This window comes from Falco punctatus (genome assembly GCF_963210335.1).
Source record: "Falco punctatus genome assembly, chromosome: 4".
NCBI classification, from domain to species: domain Eukaryota; kingdom Metazoa; phylum Chordata; class Aves; order Falconiformes; family Falconidae; genus Falco; species Falco punctatus.
In genome coordinates, this window is record NC_137583.1 from 98,712,399 (window position 1) to 98,739,468 (window position 27,070).

Genomic DNA, 27,070 nt, shown 5'->3' on the forward strand with positions numbered 1-27,070 from the left:
CATCAGTGTGGGATCCCTGGGGCCCACCAGCACTGTGCCCACTCCAAGCAAGACCTTCCCTCTAACTCTTGCCAGTTTTTCTATTTTGTGCCCTTCATTTTGTGTCTCTCCCAGTACTTCTTCTGCTTCTTCCAACTCATCTGACGAGGAGTCGCTGTCAGAGGAAGAGCTTGCAATGCTGATGGAGCAGGTGGAGCAAAAGAAAAAACTGATTTCCACCATGAGGAACAAGCCCTGGAGAATGGTGAAGAAGCTCTCGGTGCTCAGGTAACCCATGACACCAGGAACCCACACCCCTGGGTCCTCTCTGATGGCCGGATACACACTACCTTTCCTAGAAATTGCATGTCTGCTGCTGCTACTGTAACACCCCAGTCCCATCATAAGTGACCGGCAGAGCCTGGTCAGCCTGTCTGGGTTTAAATTATCAGAGTTAAAATGAGGAATTTGATTTTCAGCCTCTGTAACCAAAGAACGGACAAAGTGCAAATCTGTTCAACTGATATCCATGGCCAGGTCATCCTACCCTTGTATTTAAAACCAAATGACTCGCTACTGTCAGGCTACTTGTTAAAGCAAACTCTGTGCCTGGTTTGCTTATTAATGCCCATTGTCAAACAGAAATCAGAGCAGCAAAGTGCCATGTTACTTTGCACTCCTGACATGGGGCTGCTTGGAAAAAATGCTGTATTATTTGCAGAGGTTTATGGAGCAAAGATAATACTGCCACCCAGCCCATGCTGAATGTGGGAAGAACTCAGGCGGCTGCAGAGACCCCTTAGTGCAGAACAATGGGGGCAGCAGGGCAGGGCAGACCAAGGAAATCAAAATCCACAGGTCAGCAGGGAATGGCTCATAACAAACTATTCCCATGTTGAGGCAATGATTCAGATCCTGGCTCTATCGGTTAAAAATCCCCTGAAACTCCCTTCTACCAGGAAAGCTTTCAAAATAGCATTGCAAGGCATGTACAGCCCCTGGGGGAGGTGTGACGCCCCTCTCCATGTTTGCTAAGGGGCTTCTCAGAGTTGCAGTGACCAGGCTGTGAAGGCCTGTGTGTTTCATCTTCTCTCTTTTACACCTTGAAGGCCAAGACCTGCTCCATTGTCCATTAAAATCAGGAGCCTTGAACACTGCCAATTATTTCTAAAAAAGTCTGGGTAAAGATCTACACAGGGAAACTGTATTAGAGCAGCTTTTCTATCTCACAGGCATGCTACGAACCTGAGCTCATTACAAATAAAATCTTATGACCCTAAAAGTCCAAAGTTCTGCAAGAAAAGAAAAGGGAAGAAACAACAAAAAAAAAAGCAAAGCAGTATTATTTCTGACATATTTTCCCTTTGGTGTAGGATCCTGGCTAAAATTCTGCCTAGGATCATGTTCGATAACATACCTCCACCCTTTAATCTTATTCCTGAACTATGGCAAACATTACCACCTGCTAATGAACCTAAACAAAATTGTTGCATTCTTGTTCAGGGGTCTCTGGAAAGGCTCCAAGTGCTGTACATTCATTAGTTAATCTGGCTGCACAAGCTCAGCCCTGAGAGAAGAAATGATTAGCCCCACCGAGCAGATGAGAAATGTGAAACACAAAGAGAGTGAATAGTATGTTCAGGACTTAGAAATCTCACTTCAGGTTTGCAAATAAACTCACAGGTGATTTCCCCACAGTTACAGGCTGAACTAGCCAACTATTTCTACCAAGTCAAGTCCATCTTTCCCACAGGTTTAGGATTGCAAAAGACTTCCCAACTCCTAAAATTTAATCTTTTCTCACAATGTATTAGCAACACCAATATACGATGAAATTTTATTCACAAACTCAACATACTCTAACAGCATCTACCTAGGTTCTTTTCTCTGTATTCCATTAGAAATTCTGTTCTAAAACTAATTTGAATTTGTGGCTTGATTGTACTCCTGCCTAGTGTACACTCCTTTCTCTGGCACTGAGATTATCCTGTTGGGCCAATTGCACATCTCTGATATTTATCCTAGGAGGTGTTTATGGAGGGAAATTCTGCATCCTTTTGGAGTTTGCTTCACTAGACAATGTCATTTCTCCTTGGCCGATGCACTAGGAGAGAGAAATTATAGCAGGCATGCCGGGGTGGGAGGGCTCTGGAGTGAGAGGAACAGGCTGGGTCTTGGTCACACCCAGGAAGAAGTGTGGAACAAGTTGTGGGGCACATCTCTGCATGAACATGAGTGCTTGGGGACCTGTTACTAGCCCCAGGTGGGCACATAAGCTCTACATGGCACAGCAACACCAGTACCCAGAACCCCAGGTGCAGCACAGGGTGTGGAGAGAGACCAAGCCCCCACTTCCACATGAGCACAGCTGCTTTCCCACTGGTGCAGGCAGAGGTGAAAAGCTAGACCTCTTTGCTGTTTCAATAACCTGCTTGTTTATTTTCCAATTAGGGAGGCACAAGCTTTTGTAGAGAAGTTTGAAGGAGCTCTGGGAAAAGGGAAGGGCAAGAAGTTGTACGCATATAAGATGATGATGGCAAAGGTAAGTGCTACAATGATGCCAGGGGAAAGCTTGGGTGCCTGGTTATGTATTCAGCACATCTTTGGTAGAGTTTATTAACCTGTATTTGGCAAAAGAGACACCAGGAAATCAGAATAAAACTTCCTGTCCACATTCCAAAAAATACTAGCCAGCTTCAAACCTATGAATATTACAGAAAGGACAGGAGAAAATTCCCCCCTCCCACCTTGAATCTTACTGTGACCATCCCTGAAGCAAGGGAGGGTTTGCAGGAGCAGGGAAAACCACGTTTTTCTGGTTGCAACCTCCAAAACCTTGATCAGCGAGACAAGGTACCCCTCAAGGGGAGAGGGGCCATGCTGAACCTTTGCACTGCCCCATGGACTCCTGTGAAATGTCATCTTTCCCAGTAATGAGGAGATAACAGGGAGAATGATGACTGCGTTTAAGACTGAAGTTGGTAGCCAAGTTGCATGTTGTCATGGAGATTATATTGAGAAGTGAAAAAGGGAGCCAGGCCTGAGAGCATGAAATCAATGGGAAATTAGGCACCGATTTGGTGAGGAAGGATTCAAGCTCAGTATTTTATCAAAGCCTTTTTTTGTTTTAAATAGAGTTGGTTACACATCAATTCTTTCAATCCAGAGTTAGGTCTGAATTTTCCACCCTTATATAATACGGTAAACCCCTAGCACAACTGCACCTTTCCAAAAGCCTGGGAAGGTTAAAACTCAGATAATAAAGGTGAACAATTTGGGGAGGAGGGATTTTGGATTGGAGGCAGTTTCTGAAATAGTCCAAAAGATCAGACCAGAGTTTCTGCTTGGGACTTTACACCCCCTCATAGCAATGCCACGAAGCCCTGGTGTTAGAAACTGTGCAGGTGAAACAATCTTTTTGCACCTCTCTGCTCACTGCCATGTTGTCTTGTTTCAGAAATGGGTGAAGTTTAAGAGGGACTTTGACAATTTTAAAACCCAGTGCATACCCTGGGAGATGAAGATAAAAGAAGTGGAGAGTAAGTGGAAGTTGCTGTACAGTGGCAACTTGTGTATAAGACAGCTTTGCCTTCATCCAAAAAACGCTCCAGCCCCCTGGTCCCCAGTCCCCACTCACCCCTGGCACCAGAGCCAAACGAGGAGCACGCACGCTGGGCAGCTCTGGGCTTTGCTGTCTACATCAGCGGTGGGGACTCTTGGGAAGCTCTGGGGCAACACGCTGGGAAGTCCTGAGGGTAAAGGGGTGCAGATCTTGCTGGGAACAGTTTAACCTTTCTAAACTCCTAACAATGAAGTGTCTTCTGGTTTAAGGTCACTTTGGCTCCTCAGTCGCTTCCTACTTCATATTTCTGCGGTGGATGTATGGAGTGAATCTTGTCCTTTTTGGGTTAATATTTGGACTAGTTATAATTCCAGAGGTAAATGCTTAAGTCTCCTTTCTGTAATATCTCACCCGTTGCTTTACATGGACATGGAATTGATAGCACAAACAGTGCTTTAGAAAAATGAAATGTATAAGGACAATAATTTACAAAGAACAACTTACAAGACTGTTACTGACACAGGAGCAAAAGTCAGATTGAAATCAGGATACCTAAAATGCTATCAAAGCTCCTGCCAACCCAGCAGCTAAAACAGGAGTTCAAAAAGCTAATTTAAGGCTAGTTTTACATTTTGACTGAAGTGAAAAACATGGCCTATGAATCCTAGGTACAAGCTCAGGTCCGTAAAAGCCATAAGAGAAAGGGTGTGCTCAGCAGGTGATTAAGGACTCCCTGCTCCTGAGCCCTCTGAGGGGCACGGCCCCCCAGGAGGAGCTGTCGAGGGAAAGAATGATTTCCGAGCACTTTGCCAACTAACATTTGTTTGGGAAATATCTCTTTTCTGTACCGCTAATTCCGATGATTCACAAGGAACAGTTTTATTTTTAGTTTTTCTATTTCTCGCTGTTCTTGGAGAATGGAAAGGATCTCATAGCCAACTTTATATGAATGTTTATTGAAGAATTTTTTAATGTAGCCATTACAGCCCCAGCTAAATTACTCAGTGCAGTCTTTAAAGGCTGTGCAATCTGCAGACAGTGGCATCTGTTCTGTTCAATGCAGATTTTTATGGAGCAAAAATGCAGCACAGAGTCTCTCCTGAGGACTATGCTTTTGTTCTCCTTAATGTGGTTGCTCATACTATGGAAAGTGAAAGCTCTGTTTCCTCCCAGGGTGAAGAGACATAACCATTAGCACTGAACAATACAAATGTATTTTGTATGGAACTATGCATATGGTAGAAGACTAAACAGCTTTCGTCTTTAAAGTATGCATACTGTTACTCATTGCCTACTGAGCTGTTACAATATGGAGAATAGCGAGGCAATAAACATTTAGTTCATAAATGATTTTGAAATTAATTAGATAGCCCTAAAAAATAAGTAATAGATTATATGCTAGGACCTTTGTAGGCTATGAATACTAATAAGATATTTTGGTATAGGCACCAGTCAGACTCTGCTTGTAAATATATTATTAACTCTCCATAGCCCTGGACATTCTTTGGACTTCAATAGCCATTGGACTTGCTGCAAGACCTGCTTTGGGTGGTGCTATCAGGAGAGGCTGTGCCATGAAAACTGGTCTTTGCATCATCTTGCCATATGTTTTTTGCTCAAACCTAACTGCTCTTCACCTCACCTTGAGATCATTCTTCAATTCAAGACTATATAATACAAAATATACTGCAAGATCAACCCAGTGCTCTTGAATTCTCTCGAAGGAGGAGTCCTGCATAAATAGATAAAACTAATCCCTTTATTGCATTAGACCCATGAAGTTCAAGCAAAGAACTTCTTGCTAAACTAAGGACATTTAAACTGGAGCTGTTCATTGAGGGATACAGTTCCTTGGCAAAATATTTCCTGTGCAATGGATGTTACCAGGGAAAGAGAAATCCTCTGGTTATCTGGGTGAAGTTAATTCTAAATATTTTAAACTGCTGGTCTGGTATTGAGGAATAAAATATATATTAAAATCAAGAAAAAGGAAAACCAACCAAAAGCAAACCAAAAGGGACTCATTAAGAAAAAAACAAACTGCAAAACACTGTAAAATGTGTTATACTATATATGCATCACTGTTATTAATGTTCACCAGGTCCTGATGGGAATGCCATATGGGAGCATGCCAAGGAAAACTGTACCCCGGGCTGAACAAGCAACAGCTATGGATTTTTCAGTTCTTTGGGATTTTGAGGTAAGCACAGGAGCATTTATCATAAGAGATCAGTTGAATACCTCCTAAAACCCTTCAGAATTTAGTGGCACTACAGGGATGAATTCGTTCCAAGATAAACCAGCAATGCACCTATTTCTTCCAGAAGATGATGACACCTGCTGCCACAAAATCTTTGTGGATCTCCAGAGATTTATGGCCAAAATAGCGTGTGCTCATGCAGGCACCTGCATATGGATTTGAACCACTTACATATATAAATGTGCTGGATGGTCTGTCACATGTGCGTACACACAAACACATACAGACATATATTTCTCAGGTGTGCAGGATCAAAGGAGATGCACTTTTATTCCAAAGGGGACAGATCACATCCCAACACAGCTGGCTAACACCACCTGAAACAGGTCTGTATACAGTCACTGAGGTGGAACAGGGCAAAGTAAAATCCACTAAGGCCAGTGGAATTATACAGTTCCACACTGCAGAAAGTTAAAGCCGATTTAGGAGCCCCATGTCCTTTCACGTACACAGTATTTTTATTCATGAAGCGCAAGAAGCCGACATTATTTTTTTCTACGAGCATTAGTAGAAGCACGTGACTATGTAAACTGCCCACCAATGTCACTTAAATGACATTCACATAGCTGCCTCATGAAGTCAGGCAAAAAAAGCTCCTTTTTCAGAGGAAAAAACACCCAATAAATACATTTCTGCTGTATTTTAAATGTATCTAGAACAATCTATAGAAATTTAGGTCATCATCTCGCATTCATAATACAGAATTTTATTCTGGAAAAAAACCAAAGTATTGTTTATGCACAAGAGCCATTTTACTCCCAACCAGAACAGCAGCCAGCACACAGGTCAAGCGTGGGAGCTGCTCCTGACCAGGCAGCCAGAAGGTGACTTCGAGCTGTAGGTCCCCTCATGGGCAGGGAGCACCTGCCGTACCACTGAAGTTGCTCATAAACTTGGGAAGGGGACTGCTCCCCGCATCCCCGGTGCCCTGAAATACCAGTATGAGCCTGAAGCTGGAACCAAAGTTTAGGACTTGCACCCAAAGGGAAAGCCCAGGTTTCCAGCAGCCTGCCAGTGCCTGGCTGCAGCCCCAGCTCACACCCCACCCCAGTTACTCTTTGCCTTTGAAGATTTAGGCCAAAGCAATTAAGCGTTCTTAGGGGATGACACAAAAAAGAAAAATATATGTGCAGGGGGTGGTGAGATTCTGCTGTGGCTAATACCTTGGGATCTGAAAATGTTTTTTAAATGTTTGTTGATGCTGGGCCACATATTACAAGCATGGGACCCCATCCTTCTGTAATAAATACCATCATCATTTCCTTAACTAACCCCCTCCTCCCAGTAACTAATGTAAGCCAGACTATTTAAATTAATTTATTAAGTTTCAAATACTGGTGTGTCCAGGAACTTGACAGGGCCAGACATTCATCCACTACCCATTTTCTGCCAAGGATCCTTTCAGCTGTTGCTCTTCCAGCACTTTTACCCACTTGCCAGAACCCAAAATTCAGAGGTGAATTAGTAACATTTTGAATAACGTTGCACTGAATGAAAAGCTCATTTGAGCAGCATGCTGTAAAACATGAGCAGCAGCATTTAAACTCATTCATCCAGAAAAACAAACAAACAAAAACAACCAAAAATAACCCCCACAACCAAATAAGACCCAAAACAAACAAAAAATAACCCTGCAGGACTGTTGCTGAACTGCAGCTGCTGATTTTATCTGGGACACCATAAACTATACACATATTAGTAAGGAAATACGCTCTGGAATAAGGCTGTACCATTGCATGAAAGGCTGGCTACCATGGCCTGCCAGTGTCCTGCCTGTGGCTTGGTACATGCATCTGCATTCCCCTGCTGTCACCAAGGCCTTGATCCTCTGAACCCCTCTGCCACACAGGTCCCCATCCCACACCTACTCCCTGGCTGCTTGACACCAGGGAGCAATCACGCAAGCTTGAGGAGCAATCTGTAGCTGTAGGGCATTCATGTACACCTATATGACCTGCAGCCAGAAGATGTCAAATGAAGCCCTTCCCAGAGGCTTGCCCTTTGGAAATGAATAGACACTTATTTCAGCGTGCTCCACAGGAGAGGTGCAACAGGGAAACATATTTCAGAGTGGGCATAAAACGCAGTCAGTACTGTGATCCTGAAAAATACATCGCAAGAAAGAGAAGCTGGGGAAATGTATGCTTTGACAGCAAGGAGGTCACATCATAGATTTCTAGAGGAGTAGAAAGGAATAAATCTCACCTGGACACCAGACGCCACATCTCACAAAAGGAGTTTAAAGAACATACTGGATGATGTGAGCAGAGGAACTCATTTTTCAGCCCCCACCATTTGATGAATCAAGACAAAGGTTTGGGATTACAACCTAAGGAAAAAAAAAAAAAAAACTTCACTGGTGCCTTCCGGGAACACTATATTTTACGTGGCTCTTTTCATCACACCTGCCCAGCACACATTAGACATAACTGTCTATGAGCCCCCGCAGCCGTGCTGTGGTGTGCTGGTCCCGGGCTTGCTGCCTCTCCGCGAGTGGCTCAGCAGCACTGCCAGAAACACCCCCACAGCTGTCCTGTGCCTGCAGTACTGCGCTCTATGCAGGTAAACGTGCAGCTCATGTGGCACCAAGGGATGCTGAAGCTTTATGTTAGGTTAGGAATGAAAGACCTAGTGCTTTGGGGGAGCTTAGTCTAATTGATTAAATGAAGGTGGTCAAACACTGGAAGAGAGGCCTAGAAAGGCTGTGGGATCTTCATCCTTGGAGATCTTCAAAAGTCAGATGGATGTGGCCCTGAGCCACAGCACTTAATTTTGAAATTGGCTCTACTTTGAGAAGCGGGTTTGACTAGGTGACCTCCAGAGGTCCTTCCCATGTAAATTATTCAATGACTGTACACAAGATCCATTACACAGCCTCTGATATGAGCTCCAAGTTATGTCTCAATATGGGTCTTCCCAAAGGCTTGATCAGAGGGGAGCTTGCTCAACTATCATGGCCAGACTGTTTAACTGCTCTTTAACTTATGGGCTGAAAGATGACAGGCAAAAAAATAGAGAAGAACGATACGCACTGACACACATCAACTTGAACAAGATAAAATAGTAAAACAGGGAGAAATTGATAATGTGGATTAGGAGATCTGCACACTCATTGGATGTCCAACAGTTTGTACAGCAAAAAAATAAATCTCCTTGAGACAACATGGTTGATACTGCATCGAAGCTCTGCTTTCCACAGGAAAGTAAAATGCTTTGATTTTAGTCTTTAGTTATATTTGCTCTGCTGGTGGTAGCCAGTAAAAGGAAATAATCTGCAGGGTACCGAGCATCAGCTGCCTCCTAGCTGAAAGGAAAAGTTTTGTATCATGGTGGGAAACTCCTTTGCTACAGCATTTGTACAAGATCTGAGTGTTTGATACTGGCTTAGAGAAGCAGGTGGGCTACAGTCACAAAGAGCAATGAGGGTTTTTTTCTGGGAGGAATGAAACAGTGATGGATAAAAACTACATTTCAGTTTTGAGCCAGTATCCTCTGACGTGCTGTCCCTCTTCTCCCCTCTCCTCAGAGTATAACATCTTAGGAGGATGGATCTCAAAGGTGACAGGGCATCAGGCAGATGAAAATAAGACACTAAAAATTCCTCTAACTTTTTTTTCCTTGTTATAAATCTCCAGTTTTGACCAGAAACTTCTTTCCTGCAGAAGAAAAGCTGCACAGCTTACGCAAAGGTTTGCTTTTGCTTTTCCTCCAGGGCTATATCAAATACTCAGCACTCTTTTATGGCTACTACAACAACCAGCGAACAATTGGCTGGTTAAAATACAGGCTACCGATGGCATATTTCATGGTTGGGATCAGCGTGTTTGGCTACAGCCTGATGGTTGTTATAAGATCGTAAGTACAGCTGGCATTGCTCTGTCTGCAAAATCTACCCAGCTGTGCCTTGCAGCTGGGTTCCCCTCCAAGCGCATGGCTCAGGGCTCTGTCCAGCTTTGGCTAGATGGCGGGGGGAGCATGAGGTGAGAGGGGCTGCGTGCCTGCTGTGTTCATGCATGTGGCTTCAGCACCCACCACCCCTGGCTCTGGCCGGCTGGGGGACCTGGGCAGCCCCCTGCCTTAGCCATCTGCTCACAAGCATTATTTTGAACCCTCCCATCTCCTTCTCCAGCCCTCTTCTTCCTCCTCCTCCTCTCCGGATTGCTTTAACCTTTCCACCAACATTACTAGAGTGCCGTGAAACAGGTGGATTTTGTACACGACAGAGGAGTTTACTTACAGTAAACTTCAAAGGCTCCTTTCATTGCAAAAAAAAAAACAGTCCTGAAAACCAATGTGAGTCACACAGATTGTGCGAGGGGTATGGAAAAGAGCCAGATGCCACCAGACTGGTTTTGATGTGTCCCTAAACCAATCAGTGGAGTTTTAAAGCGGGGCCCCAGCCTCTGTGCTCCTGGTGCACTGTCCCCAAGCACTGGTGAGGCCCCTGCAGCAGCCCCAGGGCACCGAGGATGCAGCAGAGGCACTTCTTGCTGCTGAGACAGTCTCTGCAAAGCCAAAAATAAAAGAAAAATAAAACCACCTGTCTCTGCCTGGAGGGCATACCATGCAAAGGTTCTCCTTCCTTTACAAGAAAGGATAAGCCCATGGATTTGTATCACTGCTGAAACAGGCCCTATTGGTGTGCAGCAGAAAGAGCCTTTTGAGCCTTTGGCTGGGGTGGGATATGGGGATTTGCTGTATATTTGCCATGAAATTGCAGCATCTGTTGTCTTGCTTTCCTTGAGGGACTGGTACTAGGTACTCAAGTGGGAGTTACAGAAGGATTTCAGGGATCAAATAGTAGAGAGGCAACAGCAGAAGCCATATCTGCTCCCATGCTGATTAACAAGAATAATCCTCTTTCTCTCCCTGCATGACTTGCTGCAAGCTCTTTGGCTCCAGCATTGTGCATCTACCAAAGTCTCACTAAAACTTTGTGTTGCAGCAGGTGTATTGGACAGCACCAGTGGTTTCTGAATAAATTTAACCAACTAAAGGTAGCCATAACCATATACTGTAGCCTAGGATACAGAAGTACTGTAAATAGACTTTCTTCATGGATTGGCTGGTGGAACCAATCCTTAACCTCTTTAATCACATATGCTAGGTTTTTTCTACATTACGGTTTTTAATACAAGACCTGTATATCCCTGAAGACCCCATTTAACAGTTCAGTTCTCCTTAAACGTGAAGCCCAATGGCACATGTTAGACAGTTACACCCAAACCCTAAGAACGGTCACCCCGCTCCTTCCTTACCTGCCAGCAATCCCAAGCCACTGGTGCTGCTTTGCAAAGCTGGAGGAAACGTGGTGGCTCAGTGAAACACTGTCTGACCCTGTCACCGCACACATCCTTACGCAGGATGGCACGCAACGCCAATGAAAGTACAGCAGATGGGGACGATGAGAACTTCATTTTCAGCTGGAAGATGTTCACCAGCTGGGACTACCTCATAGGCAACCCAGAGACAGCGGACAACAAGTTTGCATCCATCACCACCAGCTTCAAGGTAACCCTAACAGGCATGTCTCTCTCTGCTTCTGGGGATGCTCCCAGGGCCTGCCATGGCAGAGGTTTAAGGGGAAACCTGGGTACCTGTACAGCATCTCTCCATACAAACAGGGCATGGCACTGATCCATGGCAGCTCCAGCTCCCATGCCCTGGGTCATCCTAACCTCCTTTTAGGATTTGAAAAACGTTTGTTTCATTTCAGAGTGTGATTCCCCACCACATTCCCTGGGGACGTGGCAAGCTGTTTGCCACTTGATGTCTTTCAGTCAAACTGGGATGCCTGTATGAAGCTTAGTTTGAACTTAACACAAATTACCGAGCTCAATATAGCCAGAACAGCATGGGATTGCATTTCATAGGATGGAAAACCATCAGATGTTGCCTTAGGCTCCATGCTGTGAGATACTCACTCCAGTTCTGGGAGCACCCCTGTTTTTTCAGGAGTCTATCGTGGATGAGCAAGAAAGCAACAAGGATGAGAACATCCACCTGAGGAGGTTCCTGCGGGTTTTGGCCAACGTCCTCATCATATGTTGCTTGTGTGGGAGCGGCTACCTCATTTATTTCGTGGTGAAACGCTCCCAGACGTTTTCCAAAATGCAAAATGTTGGGTGGTATGAAAGAAATGAGGTAAGGGAACTTTGCTTCCAATTTTCTGCTGTGATAATTTGCTTTGGAGATCAGCTAATTGTTGCCACAGCTTGAGTACAGCACCCAAGGCAGCAGGATCCCCTACCAGAGCCCAGAAGTCCCCCTTAAGTACCTTTGTACTTGTTTTAGCTGGGAAGCACATTGGTCTTATTGAGAGCTTTCAGGGCAAATTAACCGTTCCTGCAGAAGGGGGAAAACAGTCTTATAATAAATCACCATATAAGTCAATGGGTCTTCAGCACTTACAACACTGACCATTTTCTAAAGAATCTACCTCGAGTAGCATATTAACACTTACAAGCTCTGTTGTGTGAGGACGCTCTCTGGGTGTTAGAAATGTCCGTGAACAGACATAACGCTAAACTCAGAATTTTATCTTCTATCTTGAGTTAGGGGAAAAAGACTTTAGAATCCGCAGAAAAATTTCAGTTGTCAAAATTTTTCTGTGTCTGATTTTGGAATGAGAAGTTCAAATCTTGAAAGATCTTCACCAAAAAAAAAAAAAAAAAAAATTGTTGCAACCTGTGGAAAGGTTTAATTATAATGTATAATACATTATCATTTATTTATATATCAAAGCCAAATTAAATTCAAAACCATGCATTTTCATAATTCCCTCAGAAAACATTAGCAAGATGGCACTGTCTCACAATCCTTTGATTTATTTCAGTGAACTTTTCCCAAAGAAAAAAAATCCTATTTACAAAAAAAAGTTTAATGTCTGAGACTTCTCTGGCGGTATCTTGAGATCTGAATATACACAGTTCTGGGTACCGTTTCCTCTCCTGGAAAGAAAAGCACACCAAAAAGAGACCTGTGAGTCAGACGCTGCCAGCAGCTGTACAGACACAGCTCCCTTCAGGCCAACAGGCACTGCAGAGCTGTAAAAAGCCGTAGAGCCTGCAAGTCACGCCTGAGCAAACACTGACTTGCCAACAACCTCATTGACCACAGTACAACTTAGCATCTCGCACCATCAAGAGGAACAAAAATATTACTAAGACTTATTTTCTTGAGCTGCAAAACTAAGTCGTTGATGTACTTCCATTCAAATCCTTCACTGCCTATTGCAAAAGCAAAGGTGCTGAACGTGGAAAATAAACATTAGCATCGACTAATTATCTTTATGCGCACAAGCTTCCAAAACTAAAATAAGAACCTCAGAGCTGATGTAAGCAGTATTAGGAGGGTCCTGAAGAACCTAAATATTCATGAGTCTGTACTGACAGGGAACAAATTCTTCAGAGCTCATCCCTTTGAGATAACAGCAAAAGTGCTCCTGCAAGAGCAAGCTGTGCAGCCCGGCCCTGAAGTCTGATGCGGTGCTGCCTGCACACTAAGCAAAACCAGAAGCTGAGCTCGCTTTGGCTCCCTCCCCTTTATAAATGCTTCAGAAATCTCCAACCAGTTGCTGGCAGCCCCTGCTCTGCTCAAAGTAAGATAGTGGCTGTTGTTACTGTTAGCAGTAATCTCGTTTTCCTTACGTGGCAGGTTGAAATTGTGATGTCCTTGCTGGGGATGTTTTGCCCTCCGTTGTTCGAAACCATTGCTGCACTAGAAAACTACCATCCCCGCATTGGGCTGAAATGGCAGCTGGGGCGGATCTTCGCACTCTTCCTTGGGAACCTCTATACATTTTTGTTGGCCTTGATGGATGACGTCAAGGAAAAAGTAAGAGCTGAGCCCAAAAGCCCCATTTACTAGCATTTTGCAGAGCCAAGGGTGAGCACAGCCTGTCCCCACAGCCAGAAGGGACAATAACCCCCTTTGCAGCAGGCGCTCCCCCGTCCCCAGTCCTCTAGAGCATCAGCTGCAGCGCCCCTGGGAGACTCACTGACCAGAGGGGTTTCCAAGGAGTGTCCGGCTTCTCTTTACAGTCCTGAAAAAAGAGTGGTTATTGTCTCCTATAATCATGGCACATTAGGGTAATTCGATTTTTTTCTCCATCTGACACCATTTTCAATTTCTATTAACACAGCCCTCGAGGATATAGTTTATAATCCTCTTCTCCTGCCCTCCCCTCTTTAACATTATCCTGGTAGCGTGTTGCAGGCAGATAACTGCAGGAAAGGATAAATGTCTAACTGATCCTCAGAAAAAATGACTCCGTTTTAAGCTGAGGAGAATTGGAAGAATTGGGGTGGCTTGCTCTGCCCTGAAAAATTACGAAGTGAGGAAGGAGGAGCGGGTGGAGGCTCCCTCTGCACACAGCAGTCTTGGAGGATCTCGGGCTGCTCCACGTGCAGGGAGCCGGCTGCTAGCTCCCCAAAACACATAGTGCCCCTATCTGCTTTTGGTCTGGAAGGGTTGCTGCTCTCCTGCTCCTGGCGAAATGGAAGGAGCTTCTGTGCTGTTGCCAGCAGATGTTTATATGATGGGTGGCAACTGGTAGGGAAGAGAGGGGAATCCACCACCTTGGGTTTCTCCAAACACGTCCTCTGAAAACCCTGTTTCCTGATGTTTTCAGCTGGGGGTGTGGGTCTCTTTGTTTCAGCTGGCTGAAGAGGATGTGGTGAGGAACATCACACACTGGACGCTGCTTGGCCACCACAACTCGTCCATGGGGAACGGCAGCACTGCCGCCCCACCTCTCCTTGATCCCGCAGATGTGCCCAGGGGACCCTGCTGGGAGACAACCGTTGGCATCGTAAGGAACTCATTATGTAGTCAATCTCTCAGCTGGTTTGGGGTGGGTGTTTCTGTTGATGTTTTTAGCATTTCCAGGATTAATTTTTTTCCTCACAAGTGACATCTCCTTTCCCAACTCTCACATAGCAGCACCAAGGCAGTGTAAGTTTTTGAGCACAGTTCTCAAGCCATGGTGGTGAGAACTCCAGCTGGAAATGCCCAGGGCATGCACAGCTCCGTGCCACTTGCCATGAAGAGCACAAAGGGCCAGGCAAGCTGCAGCCATGCCTGCATCGTGGTTTCGTTCAGATCACAGTTGTACCTTTGAAGCAAACCTGTCTTCTCCACTTATTGCTGCACTTCTGCTTGCATTGCAGAGCAGCTTTGGAGCATGAGAAAAACCCAGACAGAGAACATACTTCAAGGGAATTCCTGACACATCCCAACCTCTAAAGTATCATGAGGCCAGGGGACCAAGAGCAAAATTAGGCAAAGATAACCCCTCTGAAATGCATGCAGGGTGACCTTCAAGTCCTCAGAGTTTCACCTCACAAATCCACCCTGCAACCTTCACATTGCACCAAGAAGTTCTGCATTCAGATTATGCACAACTTAAAAAGTAAAAGCAATTATTTATTGGCTGATATAAATAGCCAGGTTTTACCACACTACGAGGCTATGCATCGCTGTGTACACCCAATGGGTCTTCACTAGACAAATAGTCTTCTGCCAAGTGGGGAAAGACCAGCCACCATCGCTCCTTGGAAGGGGTTGATCCTCAGTGCAGCTGAGCTGTCATCCTCCAGATCCTTGGGTTTTCCCCTCAGACTTCTAAACATTTTCTTGTGGCTTTTCTTTTGAACCCTTAAGGCACCAGCTATCTCTGTCCTACAAATCTCACTGCTGCTTGCCATTTTACCCTTCTTGTCTTACACATCTGCCCTCTCTACACTTCCTCACAGCTCTGGTTTAAAACTGAGCAATTTCCTCAGAAGTCCAGGTGAAGTTTACGTAACTGAGCCCTATAGCAGGCCTATGCACAGTCAAAATAACCCTCGGTGTACATGTTTCACAACCAGCACTATGGCAGCATTAACATTCTGCTCCTGTTTTATGTGCTGCCACAATGTACAGTGCAGTCAATAACACTAGCAGCAGCTATCAAGGCTAATGGCTGCAACAGAGCTCGTGGCTCCCAAGCACAGAGTAAGGCTTAGGCACCGCCGAACGTTTGAAAACAGGCAGGGAGTTTGCTCATGGCATGCTTTTCTGAAGTAGATTACTGTCATATGAAGACGAATGGCTTTACAAAAAATACAGTCCTGAATGCTCTAATGAAATTGTAGGAGCTAATTTTTTTTTCCTTGTTTTAAATTGCAGGAGTTCGTAAGGCTTACTGTGTCTGATATCCTGGTGACCTACATAACCATCCTGGTGGGCGATTTCATTCGAGCTTGCTTCGTCAGATTTGTGAATTACTGTTGGTGCTGGGACCTAGAGGCTGGATTTGTAAGTCAGCGTCTTATAGCTGAGCAGATAGAAGTAATTTATGGCCATTTGGTCAATGTTATAAATTGGTTTTGAATGCTTCCAGTGGTCCTCCAATCTTATCTAATTATTTAATTGGTGTAGGTAGTCTCTGCATTACTTCTCTGGATCAATCTGTTCCATCTCAGAACGAAACCCACAAAAAAAGTAGTTCTCTCTCCCACCTTAGGATTTTAAAATATGAAGTTGAGTTAAAAAAATTAATCTGATGTTCATCCAGTTGTTATAACCCCAAAACTTTGGGCCGCTCTGTACCTCTTCTCAAAGCCCCAGACCTTCCTGTTCCTTGCCCACTGCACAGGCAGCAGCCTGTGTTACTCACAGCACTGTCCTCTGATCAATGCTAGAAGCTGGTGTTACTCCTGCTGCAGTGGAGCAAGGAGCAGTTCCTTCCCCTCTCGTGTACGCCTAACACAGAACAGCGCCGGGCTCTCTGCTGTTCATTAAGGCTATATTACCAAAACAGCCAGTACTGGAGCTGCACGAATCCAGAAGAAAATAATGAAAAAAGTCTATTGTTCCATGTAAGAAGTGACAAAAACAGGTGGATTCAGACAGAGCCATATGGAAATATCTTGCAAGATTACAATCAATAGCAGTGCACGAGCTGCCTAGCTGTCATACTGGGGTTTCCAGGAGCGGTCTGGAGAAGAGCAAAGAGGAAGCTTTGCAGGTATCTACAGGGGCCTGGCCAAGCACAGGGAGTTGGAGCACAACAGGCATTTTGCTGCTTGTGGAACTCTCAATTTCTTCTGGGGGAGGCAAAGGATGTTTCCCAGTGTGGCTGAGGGATTTCGGAGCTCAGAGGACCCACCTGGCAGCCAAGCGGCGTGAATTTGCTCCCATTGCATGTGCTCACAATCATGGTCTTGTTGAAGCTTCTGGTTTCATTCTCCTGGCCATGTCCTCCTCTCACTTTGTTAGTCATCTTTGATTTATTTATTTTTTTAAGATGCTTTCCTCAAATCAACCTTTAGAAATATCATATGGGGTTTTCTTCATTCTTAATATCTCCATTGTACAAATAACTGGAAGACTCTTCTGTCCTGCAGACACTCCTCAGTGTATTAAAAAAAAAACAAACACCAACAAACCAAAACCAAAAAAAAAACCACTCAACAAAAAACCCCAAAATATTTCCTGTACATCCATCCAGCCATCCTCCACCTCTCAGTGACATTCTTAAAAAGCCGCTTTAGGGCTTATTCTGCACTTCTCTCTCTCCTTTTCCCTGGCATATGCCGTCAGCCCAAGCAGGCTGTGAGGCAATTTTGCACTGAGAAACAAACCCCATTCAGCATCTGTCAAGGGATGACCAGACTAACATGCTCCAGCCGGTCGGCCTTTGCTAACAGTCCAACCCAGGGAGCTCAGAGGGAGCAAAGCGAGGCACTTATTTATTAGGGCTAAGTAGTAGTGTTGATTTGCAGCCCATAATATGGGCAGCACTAGAAGATTGGCACTCTGTGATCTGGCAGAGGCAAAACTCTCCATTCATGCCAAGTGACTCCCATGGTACACACAGAAAGAAGCAGCACCATGGGCTTCCCTCCTCTTTTTCTCCTACATCTTTGGGAGAGTTCTGTATTATTCCTGGTGCTATGTGTATTGCTCCACTGGTGCTCAAGTAGGGTTTGGGGTTTTTTCCCCCTGGCCCAGGAATGGAAAATAAGTGAAATATGGTTTGATAATGGCCATCTAACCCAGCCTAGCCACAGGTACCAGCACAATCGTGCATGTGTTTTTCTAATGTACATAGTGAATAAGTCTCTTGTTTAATCCAGCATTCTCACACAGAAGTACTCAAGGCGGAGGATAGCAAATTGAGAGTTGTTTTTATTTTCGTGGGGAAAAGGAGCCAATGTTAACCCCTTGTTAAAGGTTTGAAGTAGAAATGGACCGGAATCAAAAGAACAAAGAAAACAATACTTGCACTCATCCCTTCCCAAAACTGTGAGCAGCCAGCTAAGCAAGACTGACTGAGGTTCTTTTGAGTTTTCATCATGAAAGACAAACATCTTAAACCTCAACTTTATGAGCTGATGACAGTATTAAGTACACACAAATTGTGCGGAAACCAGACATACTGCACAGGACATTTCAATCATTCAAGACCATCACCCATCATTTCTTAGAACCACGTTTTCTGCATTGCAGTAAAAAAAAATAAATTTCAGAACATGTAGAAGAAAAAATTTACACACAGTTTAATCTGCCAAACGTCACCTGAGTTTTGTGTCCACAAAAGCAGATATACGTAGAAGAAACAGTAGCTTCATCATAGGCAAATCTGACAGAATAATAATTTATAAAACAGCAAATACTGTCAATAGATTAGACCAGCCTGTTCTGGATTTACCACCATTAGCACCTACACCAGAGAGGTTGCTCCACATAAAGCAGTATTTTCACTACTGGCTAGCACTGAGCCAAATGCCATGAGATACCTACGAGGCCATACATCCCGCCATATTTCTCTCCCTTTGCCCTCTGTTTCCATTCTTCAGCAGCCTGCTGCTGCAAGACCTGGGGACACCTGACATACACCTGACATAGCATTCACTCTCCAGCTCATTATTATCACTGTTTAAAAATTTAATATTTCACCAGGCTGTAACTGTAAGTCCACAGCCAGATACACCAGCTGGAGTGTAAAATCTAGTCCCGTGCCACAGCTCCTTTGCTCACAGCTGGCTTTATATTAGCAGGGAGAGATAAACACAGAGCAACTCTAAGCACCTCCATATATCTTTCCAATTTTCAGCAAGCCAAGAGAGAAGCAGCAGTCCAAAGCACAGTAGCTCCGATTTTGCATTCACCACACTGCTGCTGGTCATTCAAGCAGTATGCATGCAGCGGGAGCCCTCCCAGGAACCCCTTCCCACCAGCTGTAAATAAGTATCCCTACACCCAGCAGCAAACTGCAGGTACCTCTAGCAACAACACACTCTCCTTTCTTTCCCCATGCAGCCATCCTATGCAGAGTTTGACATTAGCGGCAATGTTTTGGGTTTGGTCTTCAACCAGGGAATGATTTGGTAAGGTATTTCCTTTTTTCTTTGTTTGCTTTTTGCATTATTTAGAAAACCTGCCAGTGGAGTTAGAAAGCTTCCAAGCCAGCTAGAATAACCTTTGGATTTTGGTTTCTCATTGTTTGGCTTTCTGTGCTTGACTGTAAAAGTGGAAATGTAGAAGTGCCAGCTTACTTGTCCAAGAGGAGTAGCAATGGCATGACTGAAACAGGAACCAGTCGTGTAAACCCTGCAGCACCCTCACTTCTATAAGGTTATTTTTTTTCCAGTGATAAAAATGTATTAAAATGATCCATGTACTGGGGAAAAAAATCAGAAAGGGTTCTGGGGGCACCACGAGCTTACACATCAATGCAAGGGTGGGCACGAAGCCAGCTAGAGGCAGCTGGGCAGGAGAGACACCTCCCAAAACCACCCCAAGGGAGGGCAAACAGGAGCTGCTCTGCCCTGCTGTGCAGCACCAGGGACAATGGGCAACAGCACAAAGCACCCTCATCTCCTCTGGGAGCAAGGCTTCTCTTGCCGTGGTTTGAAAATTTCTGCCTGTTCCCATACTACTACTCCACAGATTTAAGGGGATCTCTCCCTGCTGGTTACATTCACCTGAAATTTTCCAAGCTATCTCCAAGCAATTATTGTAACAAACTGAAAATCTTTCTTTGCAACCGCTGAGGGGCCTGAGACCTCACTGGTCCTCAGCACATGGTTATTGTGCCTTAACACGGATGCAGGCAGCTTCTCCTCTGGGAGCACGTGGGCAGCACAAGCCAGCCCACTAAGACTTCATTTGAGAGCAAACTTGACACCACGTGAACACTTGTTTTCCTTGTTCTGAAAATAAAAAAAACTTCCAGCCTGTCAAAAAATAGCACCTGTCCTTCTCTTTTCCTTTTCAGGATGGGATCCTTCTACGCACCAGGGCTCGTGGGTATAAACGTTCTGCGCTTATTAACCTCCATGTATTTTCAGTGCTGGGCTGTAATGAGTAGCAATGTCCCTCATGAGCGCGTCTTCAAAGCATCCAAATCTAATAATTTTTACATGGGACTTTTGCTGTTGATCCTGTTCCTCAGCCTCCTGCCTGTGGCTTACACCATCATGTCCCTGCCGCCCTCCTTTGACTGCGGACCATTCAGGTACTAGCAAAACACCGAAAAGGCCATTTTTCTGCTCTGGTACATGAAGTTAGGAGGCCTGGACTCCAGCAGAGATGGTGAAATGCTTTCATTGCCAGTCTGGTTAAATCCTCAGCAATGTGAGGCAATGGGCCATGCCCGGCTGTGGGGTGCAGCCAGCTGGGAGCACTGAACCTGCTCTGAGCTCCTGCTTACTGTTCCCCCCGGGCTCTCACTGCTTTGCGTCCTCTGGTACATGATACCTGGTGTCTCCCCAACACACGCCAATAAAAGCACCAGAGGACAGCAGGGGTGGGACAGCAGAGTGCAGCCCACAGTAGGAAAAGCAACAGGAGCACCCCTAAGGCTCTCTGGAACATTGCAGGAGCAAAACGGGTCCAAAGGCTCCTTCTAAGACCTTCCACAGAGCCAAGAACTTCCACAGCATAAGATGTATGTTATGTGTTGAATTTTTTTGGAAAATAGCAGGAAATTGATAGGTCTGAGCCTGAAGAGCTGCAACTTTCTTTTTTTTAAAAAAGCCATTTTTGTTTTTTAATTAGGACAGAATCAGCCTTGCATAGAGTATTCACTGGACTGGATTAACATGCTAATAAAGTCTAATTTGATTGAATAACGCCATTTCCTGGGCCTGCTGAGTCTGACTCAGCAAGAAGCCAGCTTGGAACAGATTGTTCCTGTAGATGTGCTGTTTTAGGTTATCCTAATGGAGAACAACAACAGAAAGCTACGAGAAGACGAGAGATCAACATTGCCTCAGTTCTGTAACAAGGACAGGTGTCAACGAGCGATGTCAGAACATCTGACAAGAGACTTGTTGCGTGCATGCTGTCATTTGGAGATGACTAATCCGCAATGTGAAAGAGCTATTTCAATTCCCAATCAACCCTTCAAAAGTCACTCAGCCTGATTCAAACCCTTGGCACACCTCTCAGCTCGACTGAAAGCTCAGCTCTCCTGAGCTTACAGCAGTTGGTGAAGTTGGGGTACCGTTTGGCCAAGTTTGATTTTTTTGACTCTCATCATCAGGACAGAGTCCAACACCTTCCTGAATAGAATCCTGCAAGATCTCTAGAGGCAGCAAGCCTAAATACGAAGAATAGCTTTGTAGGGTTGGATTCCCCAACCCAGAGATGTTGGGGAGAGAAGATCAATGATGTAATCCAGCCTTTTACAGATCTGTTCTCCTTTCATACTGAACACTCTCATCTGCTTTATCAATTCGGTTTGAAATTACTCTTTCACTGACTTTCCTATTAAGCAATAATCACAGCTTGCTATTTTTGTCATTACTTAGCAGCTCTTCAAGTTGGCTCATTATTTCAGAAAGCTGGAATTTGCATATGGAAAGTCATCACTACCATGAAAAGGCCATATTTAACAAGATAATAATCAGAAATATATGGTTACTGCAATCTGTAGGCTTTTATATATTTCAAAGGGGTAAATAGTCAGAACTCATAAAAAGCCACATGTCGAAATAAATGTATTAATTCCAGAAGCAAGCTGGCCTAGCAAAGATTGTTCTTATAATCGGTGGGGGATGGGGGGAAATGGATGGGCCAACAGATAATTTAAAATGAAGGCATTTTAAAATCCTTGGTGGCCAACAGTAAGCTGGTGCTTACTGAAAGGAGGAGGAAACATGCGACTTAACATCCTTAAATTAGGAGCCACTTTGTCCCTGCAGGAAACATCTACACCCCTTAACTGGCTGTTTGTCTTTCCAGTGGAAAGAAAAGGATGTATGAAGTCATTCAAGAGACCATCGAGCTCGATTTCCCACTCTTTGTTGCCAAGATCTTCAGCTATGTGGCAAATCCAGGACTGATCATACCTGCAATTCTGCTCATGGTGTAAGTTTTCCTTGCAATATTACATGCCCAGCTGGGGGGAGGAGGTTGGAAAAAAAATATGCTGGGATGCTATTGAGGTCTAAATACAGCTTCTGCTGAGATAACAGCCCAGATTAGGGCAGACACGTGGTCCCTACCCCCCTCACCTTCACCCAACCAATTTCCCAAAATTTAATTACCTGACCCAATTAGACACAACTTTGTAGACGAAATACATTGCTGACAGAGGCCTCATGGATATCAAAGCTGTCATAGCTTCCATACAAAAAAATTTCAGTAGCCAGCAGGATATGAATGGACAGTGTCAGCTTAGTGTCTTTTGGAGAAGCAATTTCTGTCACAGCTGGTGGTATTTACAGCACTGCCAAGCCAGTGCATTCAAAAATTACACATTCCAAAAATATGAAGAGGTGTGGGTTTTGTTTGGGTTATTGGGGGTTTGGGAGTTGTATTTTTTTTCTTTTTCCAAATAATACATCTGGAAATTTTTTCATTGCTGCCTGATCATTTCAGCTTTTAATCCACACTTAAATCCCTAGCACCTTCAGCAGCACCAAGACCAGGGCAGTTCTCTTTTTTCTTTTTAAAAAAAAAAAATTTGGCATTGTTCTCGAGGTTTCTGTAGCTATCGAAATGAGTGGGAGAGCTGTGGCCTAATTTTGTGGGCAGTTCTGAACACTCCAGACTAAACAGCAGGAGACAGGGAGAGGGTTAGGGGGTGTATTACATATATTTGCCTGCTCTGATTCTTCCTTGGGCATCTCCACACACTGGAGATGGGCCTCTGGGCTGATCCAGTACAGCCACTCTCGCACACTGTGATCCTTCATTCTGAATAGGTTACACTAAAGATAATGCCATTAAATTAAATAAAATACAAGCGCCCATGTTACAAAAGTTTCTTATAAAAATAGCATGAGAAAAATCCCAATTAAACTGAAAATGACCGGTCATCCCTCTACCTGTCTCGAACTACTTACCCATTTTAACCTACAGAGGATCACTGTAACTCATGCAGAGTGACCCTAACTTGAAGAATCAAATCAGATACACGCAGGAGACAAGTCTCATGCTACATTCATAGCATGACCAAGCATATTATTGAGTTATTAGCTCTATTCCTGCAGGCTTGGCACTAGCACTAGCAGATGCTACCGCAAACACGAGATGAAGACTGCAGAACTAATACATTCCAAATGGATGACCTTTACAAAAGGGCTGCAGGTCAGGTTTCTGAGGCTTTGATGCAACCCTCCCCCCCCCCCCCCCCCGCAAAAAAAAAAAAAAAAAAAAAAAAAAAAAGTGGTGGGAGAGCAGTAGACCTTTGAAAATAATGTTTTGTTCAGTGACAATGTCCTTCCCTTTCCTCCACTGACAGCCAGGACAGGGAACAGCACAAACCCAGTTTATCTGCTGAAGAGACACCTCTTATCACCCCTTCCCAGTCTGAGCTATTCCCACACCACAGCCTTCCCATCAGTCCATCTCTCCTTGAAACACCATTTGGTCTCTGCCCCGATGCTCTCTGCAAACTGAGAGATACCCTCTGTCCACATCACCTAAAATATCCTCATTTCCCACCCAGATACACCACCTGTGAGGCCTTTGGGTATACTAGATACTTGTGATTTCCAGTCATTCAGCTCCCGAGAAAGTCACAGACCTTAAAAAGTGGCTGCTCCCACAGTGCCTGGACAAGTCAGACCTACAGCGCCTTGGCCAGTAGCTCTCACATACCCCACGAGCAACAGGGGTCTTGCAGAAGCGCTGCTTCCTATGTGCATACAAACTTTTCCTGGCATAATCCCAGACAAAATCATAGCTACCATACAAGGATGTTTCCTAAGGCTTGAATCCTTTTCTCAGAAACTTTTCAGTCGAGGGAATCACATTCAGCAAGTCCCCAGTTTCCTGCCTTCTCCCTGAAAATCTTCAGCTTCTGCTGCTACCTCTGCTGTAGTGCAGACAGGTAGACAGGGTCAAGCTGGAGCTAGTCCTGACACTGATCCCCATCCAGCTTGCCAAAAGATTAAAACCATGAAGTGCAAAAGCTTCATTTGGTCCTGATGAGCAAAGAGACAGCAGTTCTCAAAGTAGCAAGCCAAGGCAACCTACAGCGCAGCCTAAATAAAAAAGCCTCTACAAAAAGTGACAGCTGGATTACAAATGGACAGTCAATTGACTTTGATGGCAGACACTTAGAAAAATGTGTTTTCTGCTCAGAATTAAGACATTTTCTCTAGCCATGATAAGCCCTTCTCCTTTCCCCCCATGCAATCCAAAATGCCTCTTCTGCTTATTTCTGTCCTTGGCTTCTGGTCCCAAACAATGACAGGGTTCAGTAGGTGACGTGGGTGTCAAACTTACTGTCCTGTTTCCAGCTGCCTGAGGACAAGGGGGAAAGGAAATAAAGAGCAAGAAGAAGCAGAGATATTGTGCACACAAGCACATAACCTAATCCCACCTGGGTTTGGAGCAGGATTTCAACCCATGGCTTGCAGAGCCTCCTGGCAGAAACTAGAAGCACCTTACTTCATCAAGGAGAAGGAGAAAAAGACTGAAAACTACTGCGTAGGCTAGAGAAGGACAGTGACCCACACTTTCTCCCCAGCTCTGGGGGAGCAGTAAATCAGAAGAGGGGTGTCAGTGCCATGCAGCATCCATGCTAAACAGCTCAAGCATGAGGGTGCATCACCAGGCTCACTTTAGAGGCATCCCACTGGAAGTGGATAAACTCCATTTGCTAATGCTTACTCGATTTCCCAGCAAAGTTTACAGCTTCTCAGGCTGCTGCTCAGTCAGACCAGGACCTGACTTTGCTCTGCCTTTTCTGGGAACCAGCACTAGCAGCATGAATCAGGAATTCAACAGCAAACCCAGCACACCTGTAGGACCTGGCCAGGACACCAGCACACACCTTGGAGGAACACCCAAGCTACTTCAGCATTGCTGGGGCTTGGCCTGAACAACCCAGTGCAAATCTGCCTGCTTTGGACTGCAGCAAAAGCACCCCCCCAAACCCCTTCGTGTGGCACTGCCCCTTTCCCCTCTCCCTCCCACGACCCCTTAAGGGGCAGTTCCATCCTGGACAAACTCAACCTCCCTTGAGCAAGAAACCTGCAATAAACCAAGGACAGAGCAAACTCAGGCTTAGCCTGGAGACAGAGTGGGTCTGTATCTCACGATGTTTGGGAGAGGAGCCTGGCGAGTTGACACCCTTCCCATCAATGCCCCGTCAAGCACCGGAGCCATCAGGGGAGGAAGCTGCAGTGGTTGGAGAGGATGCTGGCTGCTAACGCAGAGGGTGAAAAAGGACTGAAAATGGAATGGAAGTGGATTTGCTCAGTTACTCAATGAACTTGAGAAGGCAGCTCAGAAACAGAGTGCATGGCATCCCAGATGTCTCTGGATAGGCAGACCTCGTTACCTTTATGAAAACAGGGCTGCTCTAGGCACTTACATCCTGGCTGGTCACAACAAAAATAGCGGAGCAGCCCAAAAGCCCTGGTTACAAAGTAATATTTCCTAGGCAATGAGTTTGATAACATAGAAGAAATACAACTATCACATCCTTGCAGAAGAACAAAAATAACAGTTTCCAAGGGGTGTTTGCAGGGCAGAGAGCTGAGATAACCAAGAATGAGTTTTGGGTTAATTCTAGGCAAAAGAAAGAAAATGCGTTTCCTCTAGACAGACCCCTGAAAAATGCCTCAAGAAAGGCTACCCTGAGACCCCTCCCTGATCTCCGACCTGGAAACCAGCTGCTGGTACACGGTGCCTTGCTGGGCTTAGAGTCAGGCACTCTGCTGACAAAACCTTTGAGCCTGTTTTGAGGATACCAAATCTGGGCCACACTCAAACAGGTGTTTTTTTGTTTTTTTCCTTTTACAAGAGAATTTTCTTATACTTTTTTTTTTTAAAAAAAAAGAACAGCTACAGTGGTGAACTGATTTTCCCTGTTTTCCTCGTGTTTTCCCTGGGAACGGCTTGGAGTCACCAAGCAGATGATGTTTATAATTTAAATTTATATTTAATATATGTTTTTATGATATTTATATATTATATATAAAATATACATTTATATTTATATATTATACTCATTTATATTTATATATTATACTTATTTATATTTATTTAATATATAAAAATATAAATATATATGTATTATATTTAAAAATAAAAATAAAGAATAAAGAATAAAAGCACTCTACAAAAGCAGGAGGAGACATTTTTGACAACCAAAACATTACTGGCTGGCAGGTAGCAGCGGTGGCAAGACAGCCCCTGACTCCTGGGCATGGTTTAAAACACATCCCTCCCCGCACACCAAAGGCTGGCTGCCAGCACGCCTTCTCCCATCCCACTCACCTTGCAGTTCCCTCCAGTTTGGCTCCATTTTCCCCTGGTTTTGGCGTGCCCTTTCTGCAGAAGAAGGGATCGAAACGAAAGCCAGTGGCTCTCCTCCGACCTGGCTTCTGCTTGCCCTCAGCTCCTGTCTCTGCTCGTTCCCAACAGCCCCTTCCCGCGACGCAGGAGGCAGCCGGTCCTGAAGTGGGAACCAAGACTGTGCCTTGAGCAGCGTGCTTTTCAGGAGAGGGTCCAGGGCCCTGCTTGGCCACCACTTTCCTGGTTTCCTAGTTTTTTCTAAGGCCCCTGTGCAAGCTGGTGCCTGTTTTGTCTCCCAGGCATGTTCTTCCTTTGAGCCATGGCAGAAAGCCATATGATTTATCAACTGAGCTTGTGGTTTTCAAGGCTGTCACCTAGTTTCACCAGGGCTAGTGAAAATGAAGCAGAGGGAGCCCATGGCCAGCCAAGATGGAGGCAGGTGGCCAGGACGGTCATTTTTTTTTCTGTTTGAGCGGAACTGAGCTACTGGATTGGCTCAACCCACCTTAGCTGACCAT

At 44.8% G+C, this 27,070-nt stretch overlaps 1 protein-coding gene across 2 annotated transcripts in view; it reads left to right on the forward strand.

Moving 5' to 3' along the window:
* The window catches only part of TMC2 (transmembrane channel like 2), a 44,645-nt gene that overhangs the window by 7,075 nt on the left and 10,500 nt on the right, over nt 1-27,070 (forward strand). For both annotated transcript variants that reach the window (XM_080384392.1, XM_080384393.1), the window contains 14 exons: nt 115-267; nt 2,431-2,521; nt 3,437-3,518; nt 3,811-3,917; nt 5,643-5,741; nt 9,514-9,656; nt 11,165-11,312; nt 11,757-11,945; nt 13,458-13,637; nt 14,461-14,613; nt 15,975-16,103; nt 19,113-19,180; nt 20,071-20,310; nt 22,041-22,166. In XM_080384392.1, coding sequence (XP_080240518.1) covers nt 115-267; nt 2,431-2,521; nt 3,437-3,518; nt 3,811-3,917; nt 5,643-5,741; nt 9,514-9,656; nt 11,165-11,312; nt 11,757-11,945; nt 13,458-13,637; nt 14,461-14,613; nt 15,975-16,103; nt 19,113-19,180; nt 20,071-20,310; nt 22,041-22,166 — 1,908 coding nt within the window. The remainder of the gene's footprint in view (nt 1-114; nt 268-2,430; nt 2,522-3,436; nt 3,519-3,810; nt 3,918-5,642; nt 5,742-9,513; nt 9,657-11,164; nt 11,313-11,756; nt 11,946-13,457; nt 13,638-14,460; nt 14,614-15,974; nt 16,104-19,112; nt 19,181-20,070; nt 20,311-22,040; nt 22,167-27,070) is intronic.